Genomic DNA, 26,202 nt, shown 5'->3' on the forward strand with positions numbered 1-26,202 from the left:
TGTTAAAAATTTGGCCTGCTCTGGAACCTAGATATGGACAAGCAGTATGTCTCCTTTTAACATATTTTGCTGTCATGTTGACTCTTTGGCCGAGTCTATCTTTCATGCTGAGGGATTTTTTTAGTTCTTCATAAATAAGATGAATTAGACACCAACTTGGCAACTAGTCATTGTAGGGGCAGATGTGTGCCTGGAAGGAACAGAGGCAGTGTCTTCTCTGGATGAGTTCCAGCAGATACTCTCATTGAAATTCTGAAAGGGAGACAAAGAACCAGTGCCTACTGTAAAAGGAACTGGTTTTTTGACCTTCATGTTTTGAGTATTGTAAGAGGGGAGGAATTGCATCAAGTGCTGGTAAATGACCAGGCCTTCCCTAAAAGGTAGTAGAATGTGGATAATACTACTATGCAGTTTCAGTCATTATTCAAAAATCAATTTTTGTGACTGATAATCTTTCCAGTAATCATGCTTTATTTTCTTTTTGGTGAAGATTATTGTGAAGGTTGTAGCAAAATGAGTGTCTTGTCCTCAGATTCCTTGAACCCTACCATCTGGTCTTTCAGCCTAGATATGATCAAGTTGGCACTGGTTTCTGATTGATCTTGCTCAGGTGTCCATGCTGTTTCTTTCAGCTGGCATTCCATTGACAATAAGGTTTATTAATTCTTCTGTGGGACCTGACTAGGGTGCTTTTAAGTGGGTTCTAGTCTGAACTTTTAAAAGCCTCAAAATGTGGTTTTGGGCAATTGCTTACCAGGCAAACTTCCCTGTGGCTCTATTTTGTTGTTCCTTTGGCTTAATATGTATTTGAGACCATTAGAGGTAATTGAGATTGTTTGTGTTGTGGTGTCACCGATGTGTGGATGGGATTCAGCTCCATCTGTCTTACCTCACCGTTCCCTGTGTCCAACTGAAATTGAGATTTTGATGCGAGTTGGCTGAAAACTGCCTGGATTACACAGATGGTGATAGTGTGCAGAAGAAATTTTTAAGACATTACAGGAATGAATCTTGCTCCAGTTATTGTGTGGCTTGGGCCATGTTTGGCCTAAGAGATTTGCAGTTTGGGGGTTCATTTGTTTTCTTTGTGGGTTTTGAATTACAGGAGGCATCATTGGCCGATAATATTTTTCCACTTATGTGAGACGAGGAGCTAGTTCCATTTTCCCCTGGTCATGGCCCTGCCACAATAACCCTTGTGTAACCCATGCTAACTGTAGCTTTGATACTTCCCCTCTAATAAGTGACCATATACGGATGTTTGAACCTTCTGTCTCTGAACTAATGCAGCCTGTAATTTTAGCTCTAGCAGTAGAGGTTCATGTTTTTAAGTCCTGGTTTTAATCCCTGTATATGATGATCCAGCCAAGGCCATAATTACAAGTGATGACCCGTATAGGGATTTGAACTTCTATAAACTTTGGTTATGAGCTTCCTTAAATTGGGGGATTATGTAACCCATGTTAACAGTCTATCTTTGTCTCCCTTAGTGGAGAAATCATATAGAGAGGTTTGTTAGCTACTGTTTTCTAGATTACAATAATCCAATGTGCTGTATTTGAAGACCACTGGAAAGTTAGTGTAGAAGAAAGACTACTTCTCACCTTTCAGGTGGTGATAGTAAAAAGCAACAATAGTTCTTCAAAAGCTGGACTGGCTTCCTATTTGCTTTCAGGTTCAGTTAAGGCACTATTTACCATTGTGGGCTGCATCCAATACTACCTGTATGGCCCTGAGGATGTCACATGGGCTGCAGTGATGTGCTGATTGGGCCGCAAGCAGCTCACGGGCCACAGATTGAGAACCACCGAGTTAGTGTTGGCTTTGATCCATAAAGCCATCCTATAAGGCTTTGGGACTTGGTTGTCAGACAGAGTGCTCTGACTGTGGTGTGGTATGGTATGGTAGTTGAGGTATCTGTTCCTGTGGAATAGTGCTACTTTTATGTCCACTTCTGAAGGAAGTGTTTGCATGTACTTGTTATGTACTTCTACCCTGAGCCCTATCTAGGGGTGCAATTTACGCATCTAAAATGTAAGTACCGGTAATTACCAGCAAATGATGCTCTTGTTAGAATGGGTGTCAATGTATGGAAGCTGCTTGCATTTGTATTTGCATATTTCTACAGTAAATAGAATTGAGGACATGTGCTCTGTTGCTTTAGAAGGGCAACTTTCAGGTGCTCAAGCTGTGTATCATTAATAGTGCAGGCTTGGAAACGTTTTCATATCAGTGTCATCTGATTAGACAAAGCAATGTAGGACTTTTCAAAGGGTGAGAGCACACACAGAATTCTAATTACTAGTAATGAATTTTGTTAATTATCGAGCTGAAAATTGACCCTATAGTGTCCCTGGAATCCATATAGAACCATTTTACATGCTAAGTATGTGAAGTCAGTGCGTGTTCATTTAGAATTGTGTTGTCTTGTATCTATACACATTGCATCTATGTTTCTATTCATTACACATGTTGCACACTTAAATAAATCTAAAAAAGCCCAGAAGTTGAATATTTGGTCACATATTTAAATAGTAGCTTGCTGGCAGAAGGCTTTTACTGCTGATCTATTTCCCTCCCTTTAGGCAAATGTCATTACTAATGGCACAATTACCCTCCACGCTACAGTGTCAGTCACACATTTTTGTGATTACTGTTAATGCCCCTCAGTTTTGTTTATAAAGTCATTAACAATTTTCAAACCATATTGTCCAAGCAGTAACAAGTAATAAAGATTATGGTATAAAAATATGATGTTTTTGAACAACAAGCCATGCTCAGTATTTGAGATGGCAGGGAATAGACTGTTCCTATGGCTAGGTGTACTCTTCATGTGAAAGGAGTACATGAGACCTGAAAACTTCTCCTGTGAATCCTGTGTTGCCACTACATTGTTGCAGTCAGAATGCTTTGCTTTGAATCCAGCATACTACACAAATCATACTTTAGGGTATGGTAAAATGCTGCATACTTCAAAATGAATAGAAGTGGCATAATCCGTTGCAAACAAACCTTTCTTTAAGATTTTTAGTGGGAAACAAAACAATTGCATCAGCCAATTATAATTACAGTCAGCAGCGTAACTGTGCAAAACTAATATGCAAAACTGTTTGAAAGAAGGATGTTAAACAGGCTTCATACCTGCTACAAAATAAATGTTTACTTTTACCTTACAAGCTGTTGGAATTACTTTTATCTGGCAAATAAATAAAGTGAGGCTATACTAAAACACTGAAATCAAGTGTTTTGAAAAGCACACTTAAAGATATAACCATAAGGCATCCCAAGTGACAATGGATTGGCTTAGCAAGCAGGAGTTAAGGGTTGGAAGAAATTCAATAAAGTGGAGTACATTGTTCTGATCTATTATGGAAATGTTTTAGTTACTTGGAATCAAGACAATGAGCTTTTTAACACAGTCTGTAATCATTGTCTGAGGTCTTAGTGTAACTCATGTTGTTCATAAAGGGTAATATTTCAAACCAGCATATTCTGAGAAATCCAGCTTGGCATGAAAACTTGGCATATGTTTTAATTTCTTGTAAGAACTTTCACAAAAGCTAGTGTGTTTAGCATTTTGGAGTTATAATTATGAGCCTTTAATCTGGCTTGTTCCCTTGTAACTGTTGGTTGTTAAGAGAAATTCATCTTCACACAGGAAAATTTGTTTTCTGGTTTTCTTAAATCAGACTTGCAGCAGGACCCTTACGTGACTTGGTCAGTTGTCAACAAAGTAATAATAATTTTAAATGATTTTCTAAGGAACTGAAGAAGTTTAGGCGTCCATTTCAGTGGGATTTGAGTGCCTCCATCCTTCAGGCTCCTTTTGAATATCCCAACCTGGAAGGTTGTAAAACTTGTTCAATCTTCTGTTGTTGATTTCTTTTCTAACTGTGGCACAGCCATTCAAATGTCACAATTTTACTCTATGCCAATGCAGTTCTGTATTGCTTATGATACTCTGCATTTTTCAAGATGACTAATTGCAATTTTTCATAGCTATTAGCTAAAAAATATCCTCCTGTTTTCTTCCACTTCAAAAGGAATTGACCCAGTCAAGCTGGAGAGAATTCAGCTTCCAGCCCAGCATGCTGAGGAGAAAAGCTCATACAACCACGTGCTTGCAGAAAGGCTCATCAGGATAATGAATTATGCTGCTCAACCAGGTAGAGCATTTCTGATCACGTTAACTGGTTACTTTTTTTGTGCAGCAGTAAGTTCTGAAAATGTAGCGTCAATGCTTAAAATATTTGAAGTACTAAGTAAATGGCCCCATTCCCCATGCGGAAGAGACTCGCTGCTATTCAACTGGAACTAGCATGCGCTTGTTAGATGATAAGCAGATCTGGCCTGTGAAAGAGACACATGGTGGCATTCCATTGGGGTGCAGAGTAAGTAGAAATTCTGCTTTTCATCTGAATAGTTGCTGTTGAATTCAAGACAACAGGGAGGCCTAAGACATTAGAGTTCCTGCTTATTGTTGTTACATAAGCAAAATGTCCAGCAAGCAGTGACTAGAGAGAGAGTTTACATTTTAGTAACTGATATTCGGTCCCAATCCTGCACGCATGCACTTCAGTAAAACTACTGCTGCGAGTAAAGTTACTTCCATGTGTAATTTTTGCAGTATTTAGCTCCTTAGTTTGTAGCTGCCCTTCATTTCTAGGCTGATTACAAATTTTCAATCAACGTTTTTTAATGCAAAATTGAGCATTCCGCTAAATTAATTTTTTTTTTTTTTACAGAAGATGTCTGCTTTCCTTGAATGTTTTTGTTTTTTAATCAGAAAACTGAAGTTTTTTTTTATAAAGTTCAAATTTGTGCGGGTGGGGGGAGGAACACACCCATTTTTCTAATGGCTCTAGTCATCTCATCTCTTCTCAATTAAGTAACTCATGGAAACATTGTGTTCAAGCATTAGCTCTTCACTGCCTTCCCCCCCACCCTTACCCCGGCTTCCCCCCGAAAGACTCAATGAGGAAACTAGCATTCCGCCACTTTGCTCCCCCCATGCTATGACACCAAAGCACTTCAATCAAGTCCTCAGCCATGCATAAGTGAACATCTGAAATGCTTGTTTACTTAATAGGGTGTGATTCTGTGAAGTCATTAACTTGTGCTAATATTTCATGTATAGACTGCAGTGACCTCGTTTCAGGTTTTTCTAATACATTATATAATTCAGTGAACATAAACAGTGATACTCTGACAGTATTTTAATAAGTGACTCTCACAAACATCCTCCTTAGGCTGCGTGATGTCATGTACTGAGAGTGCATGTGCTTGCGGAAGGAAGGTATGCAGGGCTAGAATCTGTTTGGTTTCTATTTAAACAAAAGCACTTCCTTGGAATCCATAATTAGCACTGCTGGCCAAAATTGATAGTGTGTTAGACATAAGTCAGAGAAGTCTCCTTATTACCTCCTCCTGCTCCAACTCTGGATGGGGGTCCACAGGGCCTTGGTTTTGGTCCTCTTCGTCCTCTATGGTTTTTCTCTAAGTTATCTCATCCAGAAACATGGATGAGACTATGATCTTTATGCTGAGGATTGTCAGATCTACCTCTCCTCTGAACCACTATCTGCTGTCTAAACTAAAATCCCTTCGTGTCCTTCTGACATCTCATGGATGTCTAGCTGTCAGTTTAAGATCAACATAGCCAAAACAGAGGTCTTAATCTCCCCCCCCCCCCCCCAAATCCTGCCACCCTCCCTCTTTTCCTTATCACTAGGCAACAATCTGGGCATCATCATCTTCTCTGCAAGATTTAAACACAGCCTAGATGTGAGAATCTAGACATGGCAAATTCCTTTTGACTAATATAATGTTGCTGAGATATGGCATTTCTTATCATCCACGCAACTAAAACTCTCATCCAAGTCCTCATCTTGCCTACGGCAACATTCTCATCCCCTCTCTCTCTCTCACGCACATGCACACCCCCAAGAGGCAATCTTGCCTCACAAATATCTATTTAAAATGTTGCTGCAACAATCACTTTCCTAGCTTGTTGTTTTGTCTGTCACTTGCCACTTTGCATCCCTTTGCTGGCTCCCCCTTCCCCACCACATCAAAACAAGTTACTTGTCTTCACTTTCAAGGCCACTCACTGCCTATCCCATGCTACCTGTTGTCTCATATGCTTTTGAGATGTTGACTCCCACTCCTGCTCTTTCAGCGATGCCAGCCTTAACTGCACATTTGTTGTTTTTCAAATAAATACCCTGTGTGTTCTTCCAAGTTGCCCATCATGCATAGGAGGGACTACCCATAAACATCTGCAAAGCTACCTCATTGTTCTCCTTCAAATCCCTCCTTAAAACTCTTTTCCTTAATGCCTTGAAAAAACGTAAATTAGACTGCTGGTGTGCTGAGACTGCTGCTTGTCATGCTGACCAATGTTGGCTGTTTGTTCTCTCCCATTAATCCACCTGTTGTGTGCATCTTCTGTCATCTGTATCCACCTGTTGTCTGTTATCTTATATTTAGATTGGGGGCAGAGACAGTTTTGTGTTTGTATATTGTCAACACAATGAGATCCTGGTACATGACAGTGAATGATGATGATTATGCTTCTGTTCCTGAAAGCTTCACTGGTGTAGCACAGTTTTTCAACCTGAAGGAGTGGGTTGGGGATGGGGAGAGAAGAGTGCTTTTAAGGTTTCCTTTCCCCAAATGTTTGAAAAATCCTGTTCGCTGAAGTCTGGATTAGCCCAAAGCCAAAACATTTGCTTTTAGTATTATTACGTGTCTGGGGCTGAGTCTCCTGGCAATGGTGATTTGACAGCTCCCAGAGAAGTAGTGGACTCCATCAGTGACAGAAATAACCTCAACTTTCTCTTGAGAGAGAACTATTTCGCAAGGTCATAATCTTATGTGCCTGAGTCATAGTGTTGTAGTATATTCTGGTTTTGTTGTGTGTGGCCATTGTGGGGATAGTCGGGGGGGAAGAAATGGAAAACGCATGGAAAGCCTCTGAGTAAAAAGGAGATTTTTCCTGAGTAAATACCCTGTACAATAATTCTAATTGACCGTTTACTTTAGATGGAAAAGTTCGTCTGGCAACACTGGAACTGGGCTGTCTATTACTAAAGCAGCTGGTATTATCTAAAAGTGGCAGTATTATAAAAGATGTTCACCTTGCTTGCCTTGAGGTAAGTGTGTGTTACTTAGTGTTACTTAGCCATCACCTTAAGGAAAGTGTTTTAGTGGTAGGGCCCACATAAGTAATGGTTTTGTTGGTTATAATGACAGCTGGACATGAACCAAAGCTGCACAGGTCATTCTGTTCTATTTAGTTTCATATAATCCATCTCTACACCAAATACCTTTGTTTAATTGCACAGAACTACTGAGGAAAGAGGCTGTCTAGTGGTTAGATTAAGGAACTGGGAGTTGGGACTCCTAGGTTGTCTTCTCAGCTTTGCCATCACCTTGCTGTGTGAACTCAGGAAAGTGTGTATAAGGGCACTTCTGCATTGCCCCACAGTTCTGACTCCAGGAGTGTCTGCACCAGCGGTGCACACCAAAGTGCTGCACTGTAACTCCCCTGTGTGGATGTTGCAGGTGCAAACTAAACAATTGCTACTTCACATTATCGTGGTCCTGTTTGAAGAGGATTAAGTTATGGGAACTAGGAACCTTTTAGTTCTCATGCAGCATCCGCATGGAGCAGTTACAGGGCAGTGCTTTGGTGTGCACTGCTATTCGCACCCCCAGAGTCTGAACTGCGGGGCAGTGCAGACGTGCCCTGCATTGGTGTAAAATTTGGATGCTCCCCATCTCGCAATGGTGCAGTGAGAGTTAATTGTTTGTGACTCACTTTGAGTTGCTCAGATGAAAGGCATTTTGTAAATGCAAAACTCCTATTCTTTTCATCAAGATGAAGATTGGGAGGCTGAGTGGATAGAAACCATACCCAGTATATAATCAGCTTTTTTTCTGAATGAAATTATCAGGAAATAATTCTCCTTTGAGTGGCTTCTTCATATTTTCATTCATGGGATATGCCAACTGGATAGAGCTGAGACAGTGGAACCTTAACTAGGAGTGCCTGTTGGAGTGCTCTTGCACTCCCTCCTGCCCCTTTCCTCACTGTTCCTGAACACATAGGAGGGAGGCTAGGAAAGAGGGCGTGGCTCTCTGGCCAGTTCAGTTCCTTCCAATTACTAATGGTGAGGGATTAGGAATTGCTCTAGATCATTGCTCTGAATCCTTCTTAAATTGCCCAGCTATCTTTAATAAAAATCTGTACATATTCTAACAAAACTTTATACTATATTAGGATTTTAGGGTTAGGGTGGCTGCTCCAAGCATTAGTCCTGGAAGAAACCTTGATGGCAGATCCAAAAATTAAGCAGCTGGGCGTTAAGCCCTGTGCTGCTTGCTCTTCAGGCTTCCCAGCATCAGTGTCAGAGTGTCTTGCCTGCCCCAGAGAAGGATATTTATTTTTTATTATTATTATTTTTAATTGATCAGACTGTTGATTACTGGCTAGACTGGTGAATGCTGCCATGGCAGAGACGGCACTATTGGCCAGCACCTTGACATTACTCATACCTTCATTCCAATCATTGCACCAGACAGTGCTGGTCTCCTTTTGAACCTTCACATCTAAAGATACTGGATTTGTCTGTAAAACTGAAGGAGGAGGAACAATTCCCTACTGTAGTGGAAGATACATTGGAAGATGGAGAGACGGTTTTACACAAACTTCAGGAAACACATCCTGTATTTGATGATTGACTATCCCTTGATGAAAACATGAGTGACTTTTGCTTCATCTTCATCTGAAGTTGCTCTTGCCTTTCTCGAATTAGTGGAAAATACCAACTACTTCAAGAAAACTGTTCATATGAAGTCTTTGACATCGTATAGTCTCTCAGCAGTATTAAATGGAATTCTACAAATTGTGATGCTCATGTGGGCAAGCCCAGCTTCAGTTCAACCAATATCTGAAAATAAACAGACAAATTATATCATTTACCCCAAAATGGCTTCTCCTATTCCTACACACGCACACCATCAAACTCTCTGGTGATATAAGTGGCTGTTCAGAGGTCTAAAGGTGGATCAGTCCTTCTATACTGCTTCATTGTAAGGATGGAAAGAAGATGGATTTATGAGGGTTGGGGGAAGCCTTCTCTTCCTCCACTTTAGGTTTGAGTAGTGAAGTAACAAGCAGTGTTCATGCTGTACCAATACCACATTTGGGTAAAAATAGCAGTGCCTACTATTCTCCCAGACTAACAGAGAACTTGCAAATGCCATCATTATGGTGGGTCAGCAAGTGGCAAAATATGACTTGGGAACATCTCTTGATTCTTCCAACTCTGCAGTTAGAGCTGTAGTTTTTGCAATTTCTATCAGAAGGTTCACTTGGTTTAAATCTTCAAGAATTCCAGAAACAAAGTCTAAATTTGGGGATCTTCCCTTAGAGAAGGACTGTTTAGTACCAGAACTAATGAGGTTTCTGGAAAAGTTAGACCAGACATACTTCCAGGTTGCTGGGCATTTAGCAACAGCCCAAGAGGAAACCTGGTTTTCAGGTACCCCATCATAGTCGTCTTCTTTTCAACTTCCCCACAGGAGACCATGTTATTACTAACAATATCCTCTTTAGTAGCCCTTTCAGTGTGAAGAAACTTCAAGAATCAGTGCAAACAATCATCTTTGAGAGCTACGATGTCAGGCCATTGGCCCAAAGTTTGACATACTGCCCAGGAACTACAATCCAGTACTAATTCAAGTGTATTTCCCTCAATTTAGAGCCTGACTGCATCATTTTTTTCCACTGCATTTCTACAGGAAAATGCAGTGGAATTTAGAAATTACAAGAGGTATCAATACAGTTCAAAACTATTCATCCTTCCATTTCCCTATTCAGGAACCCTCATTGCAAAAACCTGTTGAGATAATTGGTTCTTGCCCTCCCTGAAAGAGAGTAGTACCAAGGAATAGAGGAGGTACCACAGAAATTGGGAAACACAGGGTTCTATTCAAGGTACTTTCTGATTCCCAAAAAAGATGGTCTTCATTCTATACTAGACCTTAAGAAGCTTTCATCAGGAAAATTAATTTCCATATGCTGACCTGAGCCTCTACCATACTCTCCCGTTGTTAAGGAGTGGTTTGCTGGTCTCTGTTTAAAGGACACCTGTTCCATATCTGCAAAAGAATCACTCATTGCAAGTACCTTCATTTAGTGGGGCAAGATCATTTTTTGGACTTTCTGCTGCCACAGAGTATTTACAAAATATGCATCTGTGGTGGCAACTCACATAAGAGGGAATTTATGTGAACAATTTGAACAATAGGTTGTTATCAAAGGAACACCTTTACAATGCTCTCTTCTGCATATACTCCCTTTGAAAGACCTCGGTTCTTGATAAATTGAAAAGTTACTCTTACAAATCTCCTATAAAAGCTCTTTATCTTTTGAATGGACATTAAGTAGTGTTCTACCTCAAGTCGATGGGATTTTTAGCATCAAAATAAGTCCCCCATACGCTAATCTCAAAATGAGAACCTTATAGCACTGGCTGTCAACCAGATACAGACTACAGACAGCATGTATTGAAAATTAACCATTCCAAAGACAGTGCTGCGATTTTTGAGGTGGGGCACTCAACTTGCAATGTCTTCTGGGATATAGCATACCCTCTTGCTCCATTTACAACAGTTACCTCTGATGTGTAAACAGAGGGGGGCCTCACTGCTTCTGGTTCACAGCGTAGGGAACGCTAAAATCCCCCAGAGACTAAGTTACATATAAACCTTCTAGAGCTCAGAGAAATTTGTTAGGCATTAAAAACTTTCTTACGTCGTCTCCAGCACAGTTGGTCTAGGTGGTTATGAACAATATTACAAACAGAGAGGTTCCTATTCTACTCAACTTTGCAGAGAGGTTACAGTTTTATGGGAATGATGTATTCTTATGCACCTGTCACAGACCAACTAAGAAGAATCACAATAGATGCTCACAAGTGGTCACTGAAAACACCAATGACGGAGGAAATCTTTGCATCGTGGGGACACCCAAACATAGACTTCATTGTAAATAGTGTGAAATGTCAAAGGTTTTGTTCAAGAACAGAGAGAGACGGGCATTTGAGTTTTGATTCTGCATATAATGAAGGCAAGGTCTCCTGCGTGCCTTTCTTCCTATCCTCTTATGCAGGGGGTTATAAGAAAAGTAAATCAGGACAAGGTCAAGATAATCTTATTCACGCCTGCTTGGCCTAGAGAACAATGGTCACCAGACCTACTGTACCGCTTAGCAGGGACCTACAAAATGCTGCCTGTTACTCCATATTTACTGATCCAACAAGATAATGGAGTCTATCATCTAGATCAAAGCACTCTGCATGTCACCACATGGGCAATAGGTTTCTAATGGACTTTGAGCTACTTTGTTCTACTGATGTTCAGAATGTCTTAGTGAGCTCCAGAAAAGAATCTACTCAAATGGTACAATTTAAAACAGAAAAACTTCAGTGTCAGCAGGTAATAATACATCCCTTTTGACTGCCCAGTTCAGTGTATACTGAAATACTTGCTCCAGCTGAAAATCTCAGACTTGTTCCTTTCTTTAATTAAAATTCATTTATCTGCCATATCAGCCTTTTATTCTTTTGATGATAAAAATGTGTTTTCTCTTGAAATAGTTAAGAAATGTTTTAAAGAGACGTAATATTTATTCTTCTATTAAACTATGTCATCCTGGTGGGATATAAATCTGGTTCTCACACTTTTAAGGAAACGCCCATTTGAGCTGATGGGAGAATTTGTTTTTATTTCGTTTCTAAAAATAGCACTCCTGGAGGAAGTTCTGCGTGCAAGGTGATTGAGCAAGTTATAGGCACTTATGGTAGAACCGCCATTTACAGTTTTTTTTTTTTTTGAGGACAAAATAGTTGTACATCTTCACTCCCTAATTTCTCCCTAAAGTAGTTAGAATTTCACATTGATCAGTTCACTTCTGTTTCTTTCTGAGTTTCATGTGCAGAAGGGTGAAGTCAAACTGCATACTCTTCATGTTAAGAGCTTTAGCTAACTCTTTATTACCATGTAAATAGTACAGACATTCACCAAAGCTATATCTCCTTTGCTTAGAATAAAAAGGGGCAAGTTATGTCTTCCTAAACATCACTCATCTGGGTCAAAGTCTGTACAGGAGAGGCTTTTACGTTCACTTCAGGAATAGGAATGGAACGTATAAGTTCTCACTCTGCTAGGGCCAACGGAGCTTCAGTATCGTGTCTCAGACACATACCAATTAGAAATCTGTAAATCTGCAACTTGGAGCTCTAGTTCACATTCTTACCAAACATTGCTGTCAGAACCTCAAGACCAGGTTTGAAGCTCAGTTTGGCAGAGCAGTCCTTCAATCACTTATTAATTAGGAAAAAGAACAGGAGTACTTGTGGCACCTTAGAGACTAACAAATTTATTTGAGCATAAGCTTTCGTGGGCTACAGCCCACTTCTTCGGATGCATAGAATGGAACATATATGCATCCGAAGAAGTGGGCTGTAGCCCACAAAAGCTTATGCTCAAATAAATTAGTTAGTCTCTAAGGTGCCACAAGTACTCCTGTTCTTTTTGCGGATACAGACTAACACGGCTGCTACTCTGAAACCTGTCATTATTAATTAGGACTTCTCATCCTGCCTTCCTTTGCATCTACTGCTTGCCAATCTCTCCCATGCATGGGAATATACAAAGGCCACTCGAAGAAGAAATAACAGTATGTTATTTGTAACTGTAGGTCAAGATGGACTCTGCGTATTTGCACTCCTTGACCACCTTCCCCTCTTCCTTGACTCTTATAAACTAGACTTGAGGAAGCAGACTTGAGGGAAGGGACTGAGGTGGCTGGAGTGCCACAACTTCTTTTATAGCCTGACCCCAAGAACATTCGGGAGGGGCAGGAGGGGACACGAGTGCTCCAGTGGCCACTGTCTCAGTGCACCCGCGTGCATGTCCTGTGAGTGCAAATATGCAGAGTCCATCTCAAAGAACTCTAGTTGCAAGTAAGTAACCTTAATTTTGGGTATTGATCAGTGATGATCTGATCTATTTCTTCTCTCTAGGGTGCAAGAGAAGAGAGTGTTCATCTTCTGCGGCACTTCTATAAGGTACTTTTTTAAAGAGGTGGATAAAATTAATTAATCCTTTCTTATTTTAAATATTTCCTCTTCCAACTGGGGTAGACTACACTGTGTGCATATATTAGAAAAAAGTGTACACAATATTTAAAGAAAATGATGGAGTTTAATACCATAAATTATATTGCCAATATTGTATGCAGTGTCTTTGTAGCCATTTCTATCCCAGGATATTGAAGAGACAACGTGAGTGAGGCAATATCTTTTATTGGACCAACTTCTGAAGTCAGAATGCTCACCCACCTTGTGTCTCTGTTGCTTTCAGGGCAGCTTTCCTTTTTGAGTAAGGGAAGAATTCTGCCTTTGAAACAGAATCATTATACTGGTTGGTTTTCTTTACTGGAAAAAAAATGGACGTTGCAAATTGCTTATTCTTCATGACTGCACATGTCCGCTCAACTTCAGACATGTGCGCATGCAGTCCACCAGAGCTGGAGATGGTTTTTCCTTAGTGGTGACTACGGGGGTGACACATGCATCTTTATTATGCTCATGCTACTGACTGATGATATAAAGGACAGAGCTACCCCTAACCCCTTCAGTTCCTTTCGTTGTCGGAGCATGTTGACTTGTTTACTCAAGTCTTTCCCAAATGTCAGTGTTTTTTTCTGTATCTTTGTGTGTAATTATAGTGCATGTGTATGTGTATCTGTCTAGGTTTTTTTTCTTTTTCTTGGTTTTCTGGCATTGAGTCCCTCTTAGTGGTCAGGTGTTACTATTCAGTACCAAGCCATGCCTTTGGTCCTCGGGTTTTAAGCCCTATGCTGGTTGCAAGATGTTTCTGCCAGTGAGTGACCCTTGTTCCCGGTGCCTAAAGTGTCTGGGTGAGGGCCACATTCAAGACCCACTGCCAGATCTGTAAAGACTTCAAGCTGCGTACAAAAAAGGACAGGGAGGTGAGACTGTGCCATGCTTTTATGGTGGCTGTCTTGCGTCCATCTTTGGAACCTTCCTACTTGGTGTAGATGCCAAGTACATCCATGTCTGCTGTATGTGCCCCTCCGGACATTCTCATTTACCCCCGAAAGATCATCATCAATGGTAAGGCACCAATCCTCTTCTCTGGTGCTGAGGAAAAAACGCATGAGATCTAGTGAACACCATTCCTCTAATATGGGTAGATCTGAATCTGGCATGAGATTGAGATCCCTGTTGCCATCTATCCTCAGAGTAGCAGATATGGCAGGTAGACAACGCACCCTGGTACCGACCTCTGCTATATCTCTATAAGAATCATTGACTCTGGTACTGGCTTCTGGGTCGTCGAGGCCAGTTCTTACTGTGGTGCTGACACTTGTGGTGTAGCAACTGCTGGGCCAAGGAAGTGTCTCAGTGCCGACAACACCTGAGACTTGTGCAGCAGCTAGAGTTTTACTCTGCCTCTCGGTACTAGAGTCTCGGTGCCAGATTCTTCAATCGTGCAGGCGGTAGGCCTACTGGTACTGGTTCTTCTCCATTCTTCTTGTCCATTCCACAACCCATACCTTTTCCACTCTACATTGGAATTTATCTGGTAAGAAGGAACTGAGGGTGTGTTGGGGGCAGCTCCAACTTTTATATCATTAGCTGGTAACACAAGCATGCAAAAGGTGCATGTGCCATCCTGATGAGTACTGCTAAGAAAAAATCTTCAGCTCTGGTGCACTGGCTGTGCACACACGTGAAGTGGAATGGACATGTGCAACACATCTTGAAGCAAAACAGTTACAGCACAGGTTAGTAACAATTTTTTGTCTTGGACATGGATTAGTGAGTAAAGTGCAAGCAAGGTATCAGAGGTATATGATTGTAGTTTATTACAAGGTTCTGCTACTTATGAATGGAACGGAACCTGAAACTTAAACCTCATTGTAGTACATCAGGGATGCTGTCAGCATTAGGGAGACACATGGTTATTAATGACACTTCTTGCTCAGCAGTGATCTTTAGAATGGCTCATAATTTATTCTCAATATCTTAAGTATTTTCTTTTTCCCCCTATTTAAGTGAGATGTTTACAGCATTTCACTTCTTCTGGTGCATTGTAAACAAATCATTAGAGAACTGAAATATTCAATCTGACACTTTAACTCCTACTAACAATAAACTAATGTCAAATATCCCAAAACAATGAACAGACATGATGTTTTCCTATTTTGGTAAGTTCTTAAAAGAATGTTGAGTGCTGAACGATGATGCAGGATTTCTTTTTACTTTAATTTACGGGTGACTTATGAGAAATGTGTGTAATGAAAAACAGATGGCTTCTCAACCACGACCCAGGATCCATAATGTACATGTTTATACGTGGAGAAATAATACCTTGGTTTTTTTAAAGGGAGAAGAGATTTTTCTGGATATGTTTGAAGACGAATACAGGAGTATGACAGTAAGTGATTAGAAAATAGAGGTTAAAATAGAAATGCTGATGTAAAACTTCATAAAATACCAAGGATTTTATTTATAGGACTTGAATAATAAAACTACATGTGTTTTTGCTCAGAGGAGCATGTCTACATTTATATAGAGCCTTTTTTCTAAAAATTCCACACAAAAAATTCTATAAAAAGCATAGAGATCACTTAATCCCCTGAGAAGTGTGGTATCTGTTTAACAGCATGCCAAAACACTAATCAAGTAAAAAAGTAAAAAAAAAACCTTTTTTCCTCTGAATTGTGAAGACTGTAATAACCCTGGTTTCCAAGCTAGATCTCATGGATAAACACCGCTTCTCTTATGAAATGGGGAATGGAATCTTCCTGACAACTAACAGGAGGGCCTGGATTTTACATCATATTTGAAAGATGGCATTTCCAGCAGCGTAACACCCTGTGTAATAATCTCTTTATGATTTATACCTTGTCAACTCAAGTTTAGACAATTTTAATTAAAACTGGTTTTTCTGAGCAATGATACTAGCAGCAGTTGACATTGCTATAATCATAATGCTGGCCAGAGAACAGTCCCTGATTTTGCAGAGATTTAATATTTAACCTATAAACATCCTGTCTTAAAACAGTGTTTGGGTATCTCTGACCTTGGGTTGCCAGACTGCTAGTGTCAGAAATATTTTTTCCTGTTAGATAATAGCAGGAGGCACAACAATTAAGTCTCATATTATAGTGTACAACCTACAGTTTGTATATTACAAAAAAATCTTTTAATATTGGGAGGAACTTTGTGAGTCTGCTCAAAGTGGGGAGGTTGGAAATATTCTGAAATGTTTCCTCCAATCTTTGAGTATTGTGTAGCTTTCATTGAATGTTGGTGGGGTTCTATTTTGAAAAGTGCCTGAACAACTAGTGCTGGATGGTTCCATGTGTATTGCCTCTCTACTTGGCACTGAGTCCATTGCTATGAGTTCAAAGTTGTTCTCTAGCAGTTCTGCAAACTCATTCTGAGATTTACGGATCAGATTCTTCTCCCACCTTATGCCAACATTAGCCTGATGTAAATCTAGTAACTTGACTGAAGTGGTTTCTGATTTACACTAGCAGATGAGAAGTCAAGCTTCATTCTCTCCTTCAAGCACAATCATTGTAACAGAGGCTCTTTAGGCAAAATGAGGTACTCCGTGACATCCGTGCATCGCTGTTGCCTTTAACAGGGTTGCACAAGGGAATATGATTTGTTCATAGTGAATAATTCTCTTGAAGCAGGTGAGGAGTAGAAACCAGCTCACTCACTGCTGTCTCTGCAGGGCCAAGTTGTAAAAAGTTGTATTTCACCAGCATCAGCAGATCTGAGTCAGATGGTGCCATATCTGCATTTTTACTTTTCCAGGGTAGAACCATACTTTGAAATGTTAGCTTCGTTTTTGAACTCATTCACCTTTATCAGTAAGAAACCTGATCAACTTTGTTCCTGAATGTGATTTTATCTTTCAGCTAGCTGGTTCACCTTATCGCAGAGCTGTTCATTTCTTGTAATTATGCATTCACAATAGCATTATCATTAATTTATACTTTCATGTTTTTTCTGCTATCTTAATCTTGCAGATTAATATCCACCACATTTCTTATTCACCAGAACAGTTTTAACTGAATTATGCAACGTTTTGGATACCTTAGGAATTTCTTCAAAAGGTGTATGATGCTGAGAAGTCTTTGTTTTGTTTTTTATTAGCAAGCCATGGGGACCTGCAGTCAGAACCTTTGTTTGTGGCAGACACCAGTTTGAGATTACAGTGCCTAGATCCTTATCTGTTTCAGCTCTGTCTTATTTTGCAGCATCTGGAGGCACATCGTCATAACAAGTGTAGGCTTCAGTTGTCCACCATCCTACATGCCTACTTTCCCCTTTCCTTTGGGACACCATCTGAAAAAACATGTACTCTGTAGGCAAACTTCAGATTTAAAATGTTAGAAATACATATTATCTATTTTATATGCACTGTAATGCTCTTTCCTTTTCTGGGTGCACTGCAGTACATCAATAAATTCATAAGAAGTTTGGGATTTTACTTATCTGGTCCACTTTTGTTTGGGGAAAAAAGGCAGGCTTTAGCTTGATGAGCAAATATTGACACAGAGTATATTTGGTTTAAATTTTATATCTATATCTGTGCACACACCCCATATCAAGAGCCCTGAAAATATCATGTGTGCTGCTTTTGGGGTTTGTTAGAAATGGTAAGTTGCATTTGAAAGTGAATTTACAAACTCTTTTATTGCTGTAATGTATGCTGAATGTGGAGTTATTTTCACAGAGTAAGCCCATGAATGTGGAGTACTTGATGATGGATGCCTCCATTCTTCTCCCACCAACCGGGACACCACTAACTGGTATTGATTTTGTGAAAAGACTGCCATGTGGAGATGTGGAAAGAACACGAAGAGTGAGTGAGCCTACTTTTCTTAAATCCTTTGGTGAAATGACACTTAAGACTTTCCCTAAATAGGCAACTGTCTGCACCTTCCATGGAAAAAATGTTATGTCAACACAGAGCATCAATTAAACAGCTAAACTTATGACTATTCTCCATATAGTAATGAACTCTTAAAGTATTTTTGGCCAATATACTGGAAATTACATCCTAGAATCAAAACTAAAGATGGGAAAAGACCCAGTTAGGTCACCTAGTTCATACCCCATCCATTACAGAAATGTTTTCTCTACAGTATTTCTTGTATATGGTAACTTTAATTTGTATTTGGGCAATGGAGTTTTCTCTATTTTACTTGGAAAAGGTTCAGAAAAGGACAATAAAAATGATTAGAGGTCTGAAACGGCTTCCATATGAGGAGCGATTAATGAGACTGGGAATTCTCATCTTGGAAGAGAGATGACTAAGGGGGGATATGATAGAGGTCTACAAAATCATGACTGGTGTGGAGAAAGTAAATATGGAATTATTTACTCCTTCTCGTAACACAAGAACTAGGGGTCACCAAGTGAAATTAATAGGCAGCAGGTTTAAAACAAACAAAAGGAAGTATTTTTTCACACAACACACAGTCAACCTGTGGAATGCTTTGCCAGAGGATTGTTGTGAAGACCAAGACTATAACAGGGTTCAAACAAAAACTAGATAAGTTCATGGAGGATAGGTCCATCAGTGGCTATTAGCAAGGATGGGCAGGGATAGTGTCCCTAGCTTCATTTTGCAAGAAGCTGGGAATGGACGACAGGGTATGACTCACTTGATGATTACCTGTTCTGTTCATTCCCTCTGGGGCACTTGGCATTGGGCACTGTCGGAAGAGAGGATACAGAGCTAGATGGAACTTTGGACTGACCCAGTATGGCCATTCTTATGTTCTAATGACTCATGTTAGGATGCTTTTTCTGCTATTCAGTGTAAATTTTCCTTTACTGATCTCATGCTGTTAACCATACTTATAGTTTTTATCCTATACCAAAATCAAAAGTTTGCTTCACTGTCTATTTCACCCTTCAGTAGCAGCGTGAAGCACCAACCAGAAGCCCCAACCTGGCTCCATTGTGCTAGACGTATAGATGTAGCAAAATACTTTTTCAGACCCAAAGACATTAATCTTAGTTTGGCAAGAAGTAACCATTGGGTAAAACAGAACAGGGTCAGGTGGGAGTGGGGAGAGAGTAATAAAAACATATTTTTTCATAACAGTACACACCATTTGTAGGTATAAGGTTTTTCCTATTAATAAAGAAGGATAATTATATTGGTAGCAGTAATTTTAAGTTGCATTTGTTAACATCATCACCTGGCAGTGTTCTGCAGGCATTGTAGTAGAAGTAAGTCTTAAGCAGGGCTTTGAATAAGGGTAGTGTATTGGGTTCCCAGATTTTCATGTGAATGGTCATTTCCCCCACAGGGGTTGACATAGAGGGTGCCTGTTGGAGAAGCAGACAATGGAGGCTGGCATTTTTGACAACAGTGATGACAAAAAAGCAACTACAATGTAGTATTATATTAGAGCAGTGAGGAGGGATTAAATTGTGAAGCATCTTGTATTGGTTGCAAAGGAAAAGGTCAATTAATTGACTCAACAGGAAATCCTGGCCATGAAGGTTGTCTTAGCAACATTTTAAATGGGATTGAGGAGATAAGTTTGAGGTAGTCAGGATGTGAGATAAGAGCCTGAGTGAATTTTGGTGCTAAGGACAAGGAAAGACCAGATCTTGAGTATGTTATATAGGAAGAAATAAGATGTAGATACTGCCTTGTTTTCTGAGCCTAGTCTTTCTGAATCAGTCAAGAAAGATCTTGTAATCATCGTGGATAGATCTTTGAAAACTTCCACTCAATGTACAACAGCGGTCAAAAAGGCTATAACAGTATGTTAGGAACTATTAGGAAAGGGATAGAGAAATATCATGATGTCACTATATAAATCTGTGGTGCTCCCACCCCTTGAATACTCTTTCTAATTATGGTTGTCCCAATCTCAAAAAGGATATAGTGGAACTGGAAAAGTTTCAGAGAAGGACAACAAAGATGATCAAGAGTACTGAATGGCTTCCATATGAGGAGAGACCAAAAAGATCAGGGTTGTTCAGCTTAGAAAAGACAACTAAGAGGGGATACGATGACAGAGGTCTTAAAATCCTGAATGGTGTGGAAAAAAATAATACAGAAGTGTTGTGTTTACTCTTTTGCACAATACTAGAACCAGGGGCACTGAAGAAATTAATAGGCAGCAGATTTAATACCGCCAAGAAGTATCTTTTCATGCAACTAACCTATGGAACTCATTGCAATGGGATGTTGTGATAGCCAAAAGTATAACTGGGGTTAAAAAAAGAGCTTGATAAGTACATAGCCATTGATGGATCTATCCTCTATTAGCCAAGACAGACAGAGACGCAACCCCACGTTCTGGGTATTCCTAAACTTCTTGCTACCAGAAGCTGGGACTGGACAACGGGGGATGGATCATTCCATAATTGCTCTGTTCTGTACACTTCCCTTGAAATTTTGATACAGGCCACTGTCAAAGACAGGATACTGAGCAAGATGGGTCATGGTCTGAACCAGTATGGAAGCTCTTAGTTCTTAAATGGTTCTTTCCCTTTAAGAATCATAATTTGAAATTTCATTCCCTGGGTATTTAGAGTGCATGCTGGCCTTGCCACTTTAAGATGTTCATTATGTTCATCCTGGCCACCATGGATGTAGAAGCTCTTAACACCAATATTCCACGTGAGGGACTACAAGCTGTCAGGACAGTATCCCTGATGAGGCCACGGCACACCTGGTGGCTGAGTTTTGTGACTTTGTCCTAAGCCACAACCATTTCAGATTTGGGGACAACTTATACTTTCAAATCAGCAGCACTGCTGTAGGTACCCACATGGCCCCACAGTCTGCCAACATTTTTATGGCTGACTTAGAACAACACTTCTTCAGCTCTCGACTCCTAGTGCCCCTCATCTGCTTGTGCTACATTGATGACATCTTCATCATATGGATCCACGGGAAGTTGGCCCTTGAAGATTTCCACCTGGATTTCAACACCCCACCATCAACCTCAGCCTGGACCAGTCCACACGAGAGATCCACTTCCTGGACACTACAGTGCAAATAAACGATGGTCACATAAACACCACACTATACCGGAAACTTACTGACCGCTATACTTACCTACGTGCCTCCAGCTTCCATCCAGGACACATCACACGATCCATTGTCTACAGCCAAACCCTAAAATACAACCGCATTTGCTCCAATCCCTCAGACCGAGCCGAACACCTACAAGATCTTTATCAAGCATACTTAAAACTACAATGCCCACCTGGGGAAGTGAGGAAACAGATTGACAGAGCGAGACGGGTACCTACTACAGGACAGGCCCAACAAGGAAAATAACAGAACACAACTCACTATCATGTATAGCCTCCAGCTAAAACCTTTTCCAGTACATCAACAACGATCTACAACCTATCCTGGAAAACTACCCCTCATTCTCACAGACCTTGGGAGGCAGGCCAGTCCTCGCTTACACACAGCCCCCCAACCTGAAGCAAATACTCACCAGCAATTACACACCACACCACAGAAACACTAACCCAGGAACCAATTCCTGTAACAAACCCCATTGCCTACTCTGTCCCCATATCTACTTTAGCGACCTCATCAGAGGACCCAACCACATCAGCCACATCATCAGGGGCTCGTTCACCTGCACATCTACTAATGTTATATATGCCATCATGTGCCAGCAATGTCCCTTTGCCATGTACATTGGAAAACCAGACAGTCTCTATGTAAAAGAATAAATGGACACAAATCAGACATCAGGAATGGTAACATACAAAAGCCAATAGGAGAACACTTCAGTTTCCCTGGACATTCAATAACAGATTTAAAAGTAGCCATCTTCCAACAAAAAAATTTCAAAAACAGACTTCGAAGAAAAACTGCAGAACTAAAATTAATTTGCAAACTTAACACCATTAATTTGGGCTGAAGAGAGACTGGAAGTGGCTCGCTCACTACAAAAGCAATTTTCCCTCTTAGTATTGACACCTCCTCATCAATTATTGGAAGTGGACCACATCCACCCTGACTGAATTGGCCTTGTCAACGCTGGTCCTCCATTTGTAAGGTAACTCCCTTCTATTCATGTGCCCGTACGCCTGTATCTGTAATTTTCACTCCATGCATCTGAAAAAGTAGTGTTTTTACTCACGAAAGCTTATTCCCAAATAAATCTGTTATTCTTTAAGATGCCACCGGACTCCTCGTTGTTATTATGGAGATCAGCACTTTTCTATTTCATAAGTACTTATGCTTTAGATATCTTTGCATGTATGTGTAATTGCTGGTGCCTGCTTATATCTGTGAGGAAAAAGTGAAACAGCAGATATTTCCAAGAATATTATGAATATACTGTTTCTATCATTGCTTATTCATTTAGCTCATAATATGTTACCACAGTAATATAGTTCAGCCAGCTGCACCCTTGTGGGATTACGTGGATAAGTGAGAAATTGCTTTCCATGTTCAAAATGGCTACTGACTTACTGAGTAAAGCCCCAAGAGGTATAGAGTCTCTCCTGAAGGACTCAAATGGGAATTGTGAGCCGGGGGGCAGGAGGGGACAGGCAGGCAGGCATCCTTTTAGGCTCCAAGGACATCTAGTTGTCCCGTATGCCCCATACTCCGCTGCAGTTGAGTAATCCCCCAGATAGGAATGAGTAGAATGCTATTTCCTGTAAACAGCCACACGCTAGACTCTAATCACACATGACAGAGTTAAGAGATTTAATGAAAGGACTAATGAACATTTCCTTCCAAGTCAGAGCCAACTCTAACGGGGGATCTCAGATTAGCATTATGTCAAAGGAGGGGTTATGTGACATGGGGCAACATTTCTTTTTTAACCATTAAATCCAAACAGCCTTAATTATAGCAATTACATGTATTGCAAGAGTAAATGCGTTAAAGGCCCATATGGCTAACCAACCCTCTGCTGTCCTTCACAAAGAGAAAATAGTCCTCCATCCTCATCCTGAACTACTTTCCAAAGTGGCAACAGAACTCCATCTCAATAAATCCATTAACTTACCAGTATTTGTTCCCAGACTTCATTCACATCCAAGTGAGGCAAAACTGCTTACTCTTGATGCAAAAAGGGCATTTGTTTTCTATTCAAATAAGACCAAGGAATTTAGAAAATCGCCAAAACACTTTTTTCATTTTGGGATAGTACTAATAAGGGACAAGCAATTATATTGCCATGTTTATCAGAATGGGTTAGGGCTGGTATAGAAAGCTACAAATAAACATTGGTTCTGCTCTAAGTGGGGTTTAGGTCACACTCCACATAGTAGGTCTGTCCCAACTGAAGAAATATGCAGTGCTGCAACCTGGGGTTATATTCACATTCCACAAAATACTGTTAACTAGGTCACCGGATCTAGCATCCTGGTCAGATGCTTAGTTTGCTGTGTACTACAGCCATCAATACAGACTTGTCCCTCCTTCCAGAGAGTGTGGTACTGATTATGAAACTACCCCATGAAGTGGGAGTTTGCAGAGGTGTCATGAAGAAAAGAAGATGACTCATCTGTAATCAGTTCTTTAAATCGGACTGTGTCCCTGCTCAATTTCCCTCTTCCTCAGAGCCCTAATTACAACTTTGGACCTGGAAAGGCAGTGGAGCTAACAGAGAGAGCTGGAATGCCATATCCTTTTCATAGCATCACCTTCACTATAATGGTTGCTCCGAATACCAAATGTGTGGAAGAGGGAGCTGTTGTCCCTGGCAGAAGGAAAAATCTAGAGCAGAAATGTCCAAGAAAGACCTAGATAAATATTTTACCTAAACCAACAAAATCCTTCGCATCTCAAAGTCAAAATGGGAATTTGTTCATAAGCTTGCGGTTCCTGTACGAGACTCTTCCTTTAGATTGACCCTACACAAGTACGCTATTTCCTACTTTGAAGAGAGTAAAAGCTGTGGGACAGAAGTTGCTGCTTTACTAACATCTTGCTGTACATGTTTCTAGACAGTGTAATGGGAATATGTAGCTTAGAGCAGCTGTTTGTACTACCTCCTTTTTTGTGACTAGCCATCTCCTGCCTTCCAAGTATGCATAATCTCACATTTGCTGAGTTGTGTGTAGGTCACTGGTAACTACCTATGAGCTTCTTCATAGTCACCAATCCACAGACACATATTGCCATATTTTGGGCTGGTTTGTTCACCTCTGCTGCATGGCATTTGGTCAGTGGGCGACAAGGAGATATGAATCACTTGCCCCTGATGTATTTTAAAACATCACCAGTCTACTCTAAGGTTTCTGAATTTTCTCTAAAGTGATGTTTCTGGTGGTGAAAGAAAGTCAAGCATGACATACGTTGTAACTCTTGGCCCCTGTGTTCAGTATTGGTTTCTTCCCCTCATTTGGTTAGTGTCAGGAAACGGGCTCTTTTCTTTACACTTAGCAAACCTAAAAAAAAACCACCTCACCATTCACTTCATGTGTTATGAATGCATTCTTCAGACTTTCCATTAGGCTAATTCTGGTAAAAGTGTGCTGTCCATAAATAAGAGTTAAAATAGGTTCCCCTTGTAAGCACGTATTTATAACATCCTTGAGCACAGATTCCATAAACTAAGCCATAATGGGGAATGAGGGGTGGAGGGTGGTGGTGGTTGTACAGAATTTTAAGCTGCGCTAACTTTTTACAGATGGCTTTAATTTTCACTCCAGCTCTGGTCTGTCACTGTTTTTTAACATTAAATGGTGGCTGCAGAAAAGAGAATGAAATATGAGCTTATAGTTGGTTTTTCATGTGTACGTTCCTGGAAATGCATCCCACCTGTGTACAGCTGTTTAACAAAAACTTACTCCCACTACCAAATTGAGCGCTTGTTTTATATTTTAAGCTTTCAGTTTTTGGAGTGGGCCAAAAGAGTGCAGGCCTTTTTCTAATAAAACATTAATTGGTGTGTTTATACAATCATTGAACAAACATTCAAATATATAAGAACTTTTATTAAACATTAAGACTTTTTAAACTCTAAAAAATGTGAACTCTTTCTGAAACATAATACCTTATTTTCTTATTTTATTGTAAGTCCATTGTAACTGCTTTATAATAAATACATCGTTGTATTCAGTAGTGTTGTAGCTGTGTTGGTCCTACCTTGTCTTTGTAATAAACACATTAAGTACACAACCAATCTGAATGTGATTCACACTAAGTTATTGTTTCTTGCACATGTGTAGATGCTCGCGTGCTCGCTCGCGCTTTCTCTCTCTCTCTGCGCTTTTCTGACTCTGGGGTCAGTGATATTCAAGCTAGTTAGCTGTACAAGAGCATTCATTTTACATTGAACAATGACACTCCACCCATCAAATCAGTTGTTGTGCACCTGAAACCTTCTTCCTCTTCAGTTCCCTCTGAAGATGTCAAGCTTTCATCTAACATGACACTTGGGTGTGTTGCCTGTTGACTTCCCCTCCTTTCATCCATGTCTCCCCAGCAGTTGCGAGGGTATCATCACTACAATATTCCTGGTCAAAAAGTACTCTAGAGAATTTGGGCTTCCCAAGCGAGAGCCCAGTGATACTAACTATACTACTAGTCCTGTCTTAAAATAAATAAAAACTCTTCCCCCCTAAACAGAAAGGATAGTTCAAATTGGTCCACACACTTTAAACTATCACCTGCCTTATGATCTTAGATTGTAGTGGTACACCTTCACTATGTGTTCTCTGCTGATTTTACCGACTGGAAAATCCACTGTGTGTGGTTCTGCTCTGTTTTAGTTTTGTTAACAAACTGGTACACTAATGTGCTTTCTCAATTTAAACAGTTGACATACTGCACTACAATTTAATCAGTGGTCTTAAACATAGATGTATTTTTATACAACTCTTTGAGCACTTATTTCATTGTGCAGAGAGAGAAGTATCTTTATCTTTAGTCTAATGCAGAATAATTTAACAACATGTTTTTAATTTCTTTAGGCAATCAGAGTTTTCTTCATGCTCCGTTCACTGTCACTGCATTTGCGAGACGAGCCAGAAACTCAGTTGCCATTGACAAGGGAGGAGGATCTAATAAAAACGGATGATGTTCTTGACTTGAGTAAGTAGCTTCCTCCCTGCCCCCAAT

At 40.2% G+C, this 26,202-nt stretch overlaps 1 protein-coding gene across 13 annotated transcripts in view; it reads left to right on the forward strand.

Annotated features, from left to right (window-relative positions):
- Positions 1-26,202, forward strand: part of CLEC16A (C-type lectin domain containing 16A) — a 191,122-nt gene that overhangs the window by 67,461 nt on the left and 97,459 nt on the right. For all 13 annotated transcript variants that reach the window (XM_054042083.1, XM_054042084.1, XM_054042087.1 and 10 more), the window contains 6 exons: positions 4,044-4,166; positions 7,045-7,154; positions 13,095-13,139; positions 15,487-15,537; positions 17,857-17,985; positions 26,055-26,175. In XM_054042083.1, the coding sequence (XP_053898058.1) occupies positions 4,044-4,166; positions 7,045-7,154; positions 13,095-13,139; positions 15,487-15,537; positions 17,857-17,985; positions 26,055-26,175 (579 nt within the window). The remainder of the gene's footprint in view (positions 1-4,043; positions 4,167-7,044; positions 7,155-13,094; positions 13,140-15,486; positions 15,538-17,856; positions 17,986-26,054; positions 26,176-26,202) is intronic.

Source organism: Malaclemys terrapin, chromosome 10, assembly GCF_027887155.1.
Source record: "Malaclemys terrapin pileata isolate rMalTer1 chromosome 10, rMalTer1.hap1, whole genome shotgun sequence".
Taxonomy (NCBI): Eukaryota; Metazoa; Chordata; order Testudines; family Emydidae; genus Malaclemys; species Malaclemys terrapin.